Consider the following 8,905-nt stretch of genomic DNA (forward strand, 5'->3'; position numbering starts at 1 on the left):
GGAGTCCAATGTGGCTCAGTACATGGTTGGAGACACATGGTTCCTTTGTAAAAATCTTAACAAAACAAGGTACAAGACACTTATCTCTAACTACATCCCCCACAAAACCTGAACGACACCAGACCTTTGCTTTGTGTAGGCCCTAACAGAAATTCTGTGGTTGAGGAGATCAGGCATACCTTTATCATCCCGCAGGGAGAACTGACCTCAGTGTCCTTTCAGCTCTCCGAACAATGAGGCAAAGCTCAGGCTCAAGTTTGGCTTTGACTCTACTCCCACAGGGGCGCCCAAATACACATCAAACAAAAAACATCCAGGAAATTGCACAGGCAGAAGTACTTTATTTGGCAGTTTACCTCGACATGTAGGACAGAGGATTCTGCCCTCCCTCACCAGCCTCCCCAGAAATCCCATCTTCCTATCCCAAGAATGTGACAGCAGTACTTTGCTGCAAGGAAGGCAACAGCCATGGCCTTGGCATGCTTTCAGGCTCCACTTCCATGGAAGGGCAGAGAAGCATTGCCCAAACCCCACCACTGGGTCAGAGCCCAGGTAAACAGCAGCAATCACGTCTGACCCTTTGTGCAGATACAACGCCAACAGTCATCCGGGCTCCCTCGCCTTCCCAAGGTGACCCTGTCTCAGCCACCACTGGACAGTACTCCTGAGCCCCTCTCACCCCACTCTGGGGAGGTATGCAATGACAAGCAGAATCGTCACGTCTCTGGCAGGCGGAGGAGAGTTCCAGAAGTGGTGGAGACACTGTGCAAAAGAAAAGACGAGGCTGGAGCCAGATACCTAGGCCAAAAGTTTGGGGAAAACTCAGAGCTTGGCCTGGGATATTCCAGAGGGAATCCAACCTTGGGTCACTGCTCGGTCATCTGCCATAGGCTGTGGGTGAGACAGACTCACCAGTCCACCAGCTGGGCCCCAATGAGGTCATGCACGTGGTAGGTGAGGCCAAGTCGCACCGCGGCAGGTGCCCGCCGGCCCAAAAGCTCTGATAGGAGTAGCTCTCGGTACTTGGCCTTCCGGATCATGCCAAGGACAGCCTGGCGCCCTGGAGAAATGGCACAGGAGAGGAGAAAGGTGAATAAGGCCTGGACCCCGAGGAGCTACCCAAAGGTATTCTTGAGCCAGTGAGGGCTTGAGCTACGGATAGAATACCTTTAACAAAATATTTAATGAATCTCCCAGCTCCCGGCACAGCCAGCCACCAACTCCCGGCATCTCGGACGGTGAGGACTCCAGCATTCACTAGCTGCCTAAGGAGGGTGGGAAGCCAGAAGAGAGGAGGCTTGGGCTTTAAGAACACTCTCCTTGCCCAATGATGCTTGGATACTGTCTCCCCAAAACTGGGCAACCATGCAAGGGGACTAAGTAACAGAAGCCCACCCTGGAGTGGTTCTCTGCTCACACCCTGGTGTTCGGTGCCCCGGCCCTTGCTTCCATTCCTCTACCTGGGTTGCCCCCCACTCCCATTCTTTCTTTTCCTATTACTATTACTTGTTCAACTAAAGCAGCTTCTCCTCCCAGAAGCTCTCCTTGACCACATGCCCTGACACAGCCTCAGCTCAACCCCAGGGGAGAAACAAGGGCCTTTCTTCTGTGCTCCTGCCACTGCCTACGCATGCCTCACCAGGGCTCCTCCCACGTCTTACTAAGAAGTTTACAAAATGCTTTCACACGTACCTTGGGTTACAAAGTAGGGAGCCTGAGCCAGGTAAGGCCCCCTGAAATGGAATTTTTACTTTGCCCTTGTCCAGTCACTGCTTTTCAATGTGAAGGCTTTAGGGGCATCCAATCTCCTACCGTTCTCTTGCTCTCTTAGTCTCAGCAGGGTTCACATCAGGCATTTATGGTGCCTGCCGGGCCTCTAAATTCATTGGATTAGCCACCCAGATCTCTTGAATTCTAGCCTAGGGCTCTTTCCACGGCCTCAAATAAAACAGGTCTCCTCTCTCAAGGGAGGAGTACAAATTTAGGTCATTTTCCTAAAAAGAAGAGTCCATCTTTTTGGCAGGTGCACCAGAAGAAGGACAAGGCTGGATAGAACTGGAAAGAGGCAGGGAAGTATCAGATGCCTGAGTTCTGTTGTTCCCCCAAGTCTCACGTGATCTCTGCGTCCCTGAAGCCGAAGGTCTGTGTCATTTGGTCTTGCTGGAAGCTAAGGTCCCCACAGGCTGGAAGTACCGAAGCCAGAAACTTTTGCACTGCCCCAGCATATGGTCGGCCATTGCAGGCCTTGAGGACCTGGAACCAGAGATGAGAGATGTGGTCTGGCCCCACCCTCAGCCTCCACTGACCACTTCCATGACATTTCTCTTCCTGTTTTCCCTTTCGCTCATGTCCTTCTACCTCTCATACTTTTTCTCCTTTTCTTCTCCTTTATATTACTACTCACCAGAGCCCTGTGTCCTCTCTGTGACACGTAGAGTGGGAGAATTGTTTCTTTTTCTTTTTATTTCCATTCTCCAATTTCCCTGCTTGCCCCCCCTCCCCCCCATGCACACACACATTTATACGCACTCTGGTCCTGTAGTCCTCAGTGAAGATAATTCCATGGGCGTCCAAGTCAAAGCCTAGCTGGATGATTCTGATCTCCCCCTGCTCTTGAAGCGCCTTCTGCCTCCAGAGAGATGGGAGTAAAAAGAGGGGTATCAGGATAAGATACTCTGGTATACTCTGGGCACTTTTGGGTAGGGAGATTTTATTGCCAAGATTGGGAGTTTTTCTCTATGCAAAGGAAAAACTGTGGGGAGAGAATCAGGGTGGATAACTAAATATAGTCTTTTCAAATTAGTTACCCAGCTTCCCATCCACCCACCTTATCAGTTGCCTATCAAGCAAGCAATATATATTTTCCAATCATATGCCAGACACTAAGATAAAATAGTTTTTAAGACATAGGCCCTGCCTTCAAGGAATTAACAGTCAAGACTTTGGGTGAAGGAAGGTGGGAAGGTAGAGAAAATATTTGAAGAGATACTAGCAAATCCATAATCACTAAAGTGTATCACTCCACCTCTCATAAACTCAGAACAGACAAGAATAAGTGAGGAAATAACTTCCACTAACTTTAGTTACTAAGAAATTAATAACTGAAAAATACACATTCTCTTCAAATATACATAGAATATTTAGCAAAACTGACCACATAGCACAAAGCAAGTCTCAATAAACTTCAAATGACTGACATCATATTGTGTATGGGGTCTCTGAACACAATAGCATTTGTGTCAGAAATTAGTTAACAACCAGGGGCGCCTGGGTGGCTCAGTCGTCAAGCATCTGCCTTCAGCTCAGGTCATGGTCCCAGGGTCCTGGGATCGAGCACCGCATCGGGCTCCCTGCTCTGCGGGGAGCCTGCTTCTCCCTCTCCCACTCCCCCTGCTTGTGTTCCCTCTCTCGCTGTGTCTCTCTCTCTGTCAAATAAATAAAATCTTAAAAAAAAAAAAAAAGAAAGAAATTAGTAACAACTAATTGTTGACAGGTAATATGGAAATGCATAAAATTAAGACATACATTTCTAATCAACCCTTGGTCAAAGAAAAAAGATCACAAAAGAAGTTAGAACATATTTTAAACCGGATGATCACTAAAATATGTGCCAAAACGATATATATATCTGCACATGCTTAAAATAAACTACAACTTGACACGCATATATTAGAAATGATGAGAGGATGAAATTAATGGGAAAAAAAGTAAAATAAGCCCAACAGTAGAGGGGAAACACCAATAAAATACAAAACATGTGTACAAGAGAGCAACAAAGCTAAACATTAATTCACTGAAAGACTATTAAAATTGATAAGCTACTGGTGAGACTGACCAAGAAAACGGGGCGGGGGGGGAGGAAGAGACTAGAAAAAGCACAAATAATCAATACAAAGAATGGGAAAAGGGTCATAGCTACACATCCTATAGACAATAAAATGAAACTACAAACTTTATGCTAATAAATGTGAAAATTTAGATGATAAATTAACAATTGCCTAGAAACAATTTTTTTCACTAGAACAAAATGAGACATATTCACAAAATAAGAATCTATGAAAGCAAATGAACTATTGCTACATGAAACGGAGAATTTCAAAAGTATTCATCTAATGAAACAAGATATAAATACAGTAATACATATATACAGTATGATTTTGTTTATATCAAGGTCAAAAATGGATAAAACTAAGCTATGCTGCTTACAGGTAAACACACAGGTGGTATAAAAAAAACAAAGGAACAATTATCATACCAGTCAGGATCATAGTTGCCACCAAGGGACAGAAGTCCTTTTGATCGGAGAGTGATATATGTAGCTATAGACGGCCTTGGGTGGTGGTTAAATGAGTATCTGCTTTATGAACATTCTTTGAATTGTGTGTGTTTATATTTTCCTTTGTACAATTTTTAAAGCTTTTTTAAAATTTAGGCTAACATCAGTAAATTAAAAAAACAACAAATACTCTATAAGGAGTGGTTCTGTCTAACTCACTTCCTCATGAGAGTGGAGCTAGTCTCCATCTTCCTTTTCTTCCCTCTTTTCGTCCTGACAGGTTGCCATTAATCTTCCACCTGCTAAATCCAATGGACAGATTTTGGATATTATTTTACTTAATCCCTTTACCAACCACTGCCTTAAATCGCAGGTTCTAACACTGCCAACTACTTTACCTCCTTGAAAATCTATTTGCTTTCTCAATAGGCTTCTTCCTGGGTTCCTCCTAACTCTGGCAATTCCTTCTCAGCCTCTACCAGAGACTCTTCTTCCTCTGCTTTTCCCTTACATCAATGGATCCCAAATTTTAAGGAACATTAAGAATCGCTTGAGACAGTAATTCAAAATGTAGATTCCCAGATCCTACCTGAAGAAATGTGCATCTATCAGCCTTAGGTGAGTCCCAGGAACCTTTATTTTTGATTAAGTAGCCCAGGTAATTCTGATACAGGTAGAACTCAGGACATACTTTGAGAAACACTGCCTTAAACGTGGGTATCTCTCAGCTTTGTAGATTTGGCCCTTTCACTCTAAACTTGAGGTCCTTAACCCTGGACCTCAGAGGACCTATGAAACAACCTCTCCTCCCCCCACAAAAAAATGCACATACACCTTGTATGTATGTGGCATGTATGCATTTTCCTGAAAAGAGAGAGCCATAGCTTTCATTATCTTTTAAAGTCTGTAAAAAGGTTAAAAATTACTCCTCTACTCACTCTTCCTACCCAATCTCACCCACATCCACAGACTGAACCACTGCTCATACCTCAATGACTTCAAATCTAGTATCACTGGCCCAAAATTCTCTCCAGTCCCTCATATCCAACTGTCCACTACACATTTGCCTTTGGATGCTCCCCAAGCACCTCCAACTCTACAGAATCAAACATTCCAACCACCCCAACAACTCAGTGCCCTCCTACTCTATTCTCCTCCTCCTCCTACTCCACCAACCCACTCAGTCTCGTCATCCCGAAAATCTGAGTCATCTGAGACTCCTCCCTCTTCCCCACTCCCCACATCCCTCACCTTCACCCATCCTCGCCCTCCCACCTGCACTCCCCTCATTCAGGCCTTCATCAGTTCTCCGCTGCAATGTCTTCCTGACTGACCTCCCCGTCTCATCTCACTCCCTCCAAACCACGCAACGCAGCGTTCCCGCTCCTGGTTAACATTCTCTTCCAGCTCATCGCCTTCGGTGTTAAGGCAGAAACAGCACTGCCGCCCAAGGCCTGCCGCTCTGACGCCTGCCTGCATTCCCCGCGCTGTCAAGCTCCAACTATGCCCGAGGACTCCGTTTCCCCCCAAAAGAGTCGCTCTTCCACTTCCACGATGTGGCATGGTCCCTACTTCCGGAGGGTCTTTTAACAGAGGGTTTTCCTTGGCCCCGCAGGGCCCGGCACAGAGAGACCGAACGCCCCCTGCGCGGCGGAGCGCCGGCGGACCCACTGAGCGTCTGGGTGATGGGGACCCTCGGGAGCGCCCGCGACGCCGGGAAGCGGCTTCCGTCCGTCGCTCCGACGCCACTCACCAGCTGTCGGTCGGCCGCCGTCCGGTCGGGCACAAGGCTGTACACCTGGCTCCTCAGCGCGATGGGCGGCAGCGCGTCCTCGAACAGGCTTCGCGGGAACAGCTGCACCAGCTCGGCGACGGCCGCGCGCGCCGACCCTGGGCGGAGAGACCGGGTCATTGAGGCGGGAAGGGGGGCGGGGGGGCGCCGTTCTCCCACCGCACGCCCCTCCCCGCCTCGTCCCGGGGCCGCCGCGCTTACCTGACTCGCCCCTCAGAGGATCCACCTCTGCCTGCCCTCGTTCCCGCCGCCTCTTCAGCCCAAAGGCGTCCGGGACCAGGCGCTGCCTCTTCCGGCTCATATCCTGGGATCTCAGGCTGCCGGGGAAGAGGCCGGTGTTGAGGGAAGGGGACACGGAGACGGCGTCTTCCGGCGCAGAGCAGTGACGTCGGTCTCCCGGGAAGCCGGCCCGCCGGGTGGAAGAAAGATGACGTGGGACCAAAGAGGCGTCAACTTGCTCTTTCAGCCGGCCCGAGAGGAGCGCCGCCGCACGCCTGCCGGGATTGGCTTCCTCCGCCGGCGCTCGGGGCCGGGAACGCGTGGGCGGCGGGGTGGAGCTCGACTTTCCGGGGTGAAGCGCACCCCAGCCCGCGCCGCTGAGGGGTCTGCCCGCCACCGTCGCTGAGTGATTGCATCTCGGAGGGCGGAAAACCACCTTTGCGTGCCATCCCGACTTCTGGACGCACTTGCCGTGACGCCTTAGCCCCGCGGAGGTGGAGGTGGAGGTGGAGGTTGGCGGGCTTTGAGGTAATCAGATCCTTGCTCAGAGCGCGGACAGCCTTCCTCAGCTCACTGCGTTTGGAGCATCTGGAGGCGGGGGTATAGGTCAAGGGAAAAGGTGGGATGTGCACCCGGCCTTGGTTCTGTTTCAGGGCCAGAGCCTGGCCATCAGTAGGTTCGCCTAGTCCTGACCCAGAGGCCCCCTTTTTCAGGCCTCCTCTGGGAAAGGATAACTTCCCAACCCCCAGTTCTCAGGACCTCATGGATTGCAGAGAGAACAAGAGAAGAGCGGAGAAGGTAGAGGCAGCTGAGCCTCGGAACAAACTCCCCAGCCCAGCATCCTTGCTGCCCACAGACCCAGCTCTCTACTCTGGGCCCTTCCCTTTCTATGGGCGCCCTTCCGAATTGGGCTGCTTTTCCCTGGATGCACAACGCCAGTACCATGGAGATGCTCAAGCCTTGTGCTACTACAGCCCACCCCCTACCAATGACCAAGGCCCCCACTTTGATCTCAGAGATGGTTACCCTGATCGATACCAGCCCAGGGATGAGGAGGTCCAAGAGGGACTGGACCACTTGCTGCGCTGGCTCCTGGATCACCGAGGCAAGCTGGAGGGGTGAGCAAAGTATAGCACACAGGTAGATCTAGACATCTGCACCTACCTTCTAAAATTAGGAAACCCAAAGCTGGAGTGAGTTTGGTCTTGAGAAGGAACCTAGGTTCTTCTTTGGGGAAATCGTCTGAGCTAATGCTTCTTACTCCTCTCTCTTAGGGGTCCAGGCTGGCTGGCAGGGGCCATAGTGACATGGCGGGGGCATCTGACCAAATTGCTGACGACACCGTATGAGCAGCAGGAGGGCTGGCAGCTGGCAGCCTCCCGCTTCCAGGGCACACTGTACCTGAGTGAGGTAGAGACACCAGCAGCTCGGGCCCAGAGGCTTGCCCGGCCACCCCTCCTCCGGGAGCTTATGTACATGGGGTACAAGTTTGAGCAGTACATGTGTGCAGGTGAGACTTGCCCCTGGTCTATCAGCCCCCTCCCCCTTCCCCGGAGATTGAAAGCCCCCACCCTTGTTGCTGCTTCTCTCCTTGTGCAGACAAACCTGGAAGCTCCCCGGACCCCTCTGGGGAGGTTAACACCAATGTGGCCTTCTGCTCTGTGCTACGCAGCCGCCTGGGAAACCATCGTCTACTCTTCTCAGGGGAGGTAGACTGCACGGACCCCCAGGCCCCATCCATACAGCCCCCTGCCTGCTATGTGGAGCTCAAGACCTCCAAGGAGATGCACAGGCCTGGCCACTGGAGGAGCTTCTACAGGTTCAGGATGGGGTTGGGTAGGGTGAGAGCCTAGAACGGATAGCTGGAAAAGGGACCTGGGGGAAGAAGCTGGAGGATGGAGGAAGGGTCCTACTGACCCCTTGCCTTTCCTGACAGACATAAGCTCCTAAAATGGTGGGCTCAGTCATTCCTTTTGGGGGTCCCAAACGTCGTTGCTGGCTTCCGTAACCCAGAGGGTTTCGTCTGTTCCCTCAAGACCTTTCCTACCATGGAGATGTTCGAATATGTCAGGGTAAGGCAGCGGTGTCGCAGCTCCCACCTGCATCCCCCACACCAGGACCACAGGTCCAGTGTTCCAGGCTGCAGTCCGCCTCCCCCCGCCCCCCTCACTGCCTGTCTTCTGCCTCCTCCTCGGTTCCCTCCAGAACGACCGTGATGGCTGGAATCCCTCCGTGTGCATGAACTTCTGTGCCGCCTTCCTTAGCTTTGCCCAGAACACCGTTGTCCAGGATGACCCCAGGTGAGGCATTTAGCTCTGCCCCTGCCCTCTGGGTCCCCAGAGCTCTCCTCCAGCCCTCAACTTGTGACTCCATGTGCCCCCTAGGCTTGTCCATCTCTTCTCCTGGGAGCCTGGCAGCCCAGTCACAGTGTCTAAACATCGAGATGCACCCTATGCCTTCCTGCCCACGTGGTATGTGGAAGCCATGACCCAGGACCTCCCATCAGCCCCCAAGACACCTTCCCCCAAAGACTGAGACTTCAAAGGGGCTGGTCCTATCTCCGTGTGCACAGATAAAAAGCATATTTCTAGGTGGTTCTTCTTGCTGTGTCTTTTGCC

At 51.1% G+C, this 8,905-nt stretch overlaps 2 protein-coding genes across 3 annotated transcripts; one reads left to right on the forward strand and one right to left on the reverse strand.

Annotated features, from left to right (window-relative positions):
- Window positions 1-321: 321 nt before the first annotated feature.
- On the reverse strand, window positions 322-7,051 carry STK19 (serine/threonine kinase 19). The gene is made up of 9 exons (XM_035030420.1): window positions 7,047-7,051; window positions 6,759-6,875; window positions 6,270-6,673; window positions 6,030-6,166; window positions 2,530-2,625; window positions 2,114-2,253; window positions 1,168-1,265; window positions 913-1,060; window positions 322-762 (listed from the first exon to the last, which is right to left on the reverse strand). The coding sequence occupies exons 1-9, from the start codon at window positions 7,049-7,051 to the stop codon at window positions 717-719; spliced, it is 1,191 nt and encodes a 396-aa protein (XP_034886311.1). The 3' UTR covers window positions 322-716.
- DXO (decapping exoribonuclease) lies at window positions 6,517-8,883 on the forward strand. 2 transcript variants are annotated; one of them, XM_035030536.1, is made up of 7 exons: window positions 6,605-6,815; window positions 7,001-7,405; window positions 7,562-7,797; window positions 7,887-8,106; window positions 8,224-8,359; window positions 8,493-8,587; window positions 8,672-8,883. In XM_035030536.1, exons 2-7 carry the CDS (start codon window positions 7,050-7,052, stop codon window positions 8,820-8,822), a joined length of 1,194 nt encoding a protein of 397 aa, XP_034886427.1. In that variant the 5' UTR covers window positions 6,605-6,815; window positions 7,001-7,049; the 3' UTR covers window positions 8,823-8,883. The 2 variants fall into 2 exon arrangements, with proteins under 2 accessions (XP_034886428.1, XP_034886427.1); XM_035030537.1 differs by lacking the exon at window positions 7,001-7,405 and having other exon boundaries at window positions 6,517-6,815.
- Window positions 8,884-8,905: the final 22 nt, after the last annotated feature.

The sequence above is a fragment of the Mirounga leonina genome, unplaced genomic scaffold (genome assembly GCF_011800145.1).
Source record: "Mirounga leonina isolate KUSES-001 unplaced genomic scaffold, KU_Mleo_1.0 Mir_366, whole genome shotgun sequence".
Classification (NCBI taxonomy): domain Eukaryota; kingdom Metazoa; phylum Chordata; class Mammalia; order Carnivora; family Phocidae; genus Mirounga; species Mirounga leonina.

Excerpts from the sequence above, each read along its gene's own strand:
- STK19 (XM_035030420.1), bottom strand. Across the intron at positions 2,254-2,529 it reads CTGAGGACTACAGGACCAGA|GTCCTCAAGGCCTGCAATGG; the intron begins GTGCGTATAAAT and ends CTCTGGTTCCAG. Across the intron at positions 1,061-1,167 it reads CATTAAATATTTTGTTAAAG|GGCGCCAGGCTGTCCTTGGC; the intron begins GTATTCTATCCG and ends CCATTTCTCCAG.
- DXO (XM_035030536.1), top strand. The coding sequence starts at position 7,050 with ATGGATTGCAGAGAGAACAAGAGAAGAGCGGAGAAGGTAGAGGCAGCT. Across the intron at positions 8,107-8,223 it reads CACTGGAGGAGCTTCTACAG|ACATAAGCTCCTAAAATGGT; the intron begins GTTCAGGATGGG and ends CTTTCCTGACAG. Across the intron at positions 8,360-8,492 it reads AGATGTTCGAATATGTCAGG|AACGACCGTGATGGCTGGAA; the intron begins GTAAGGCAGCGG and ends GGTTCCCTCCAG.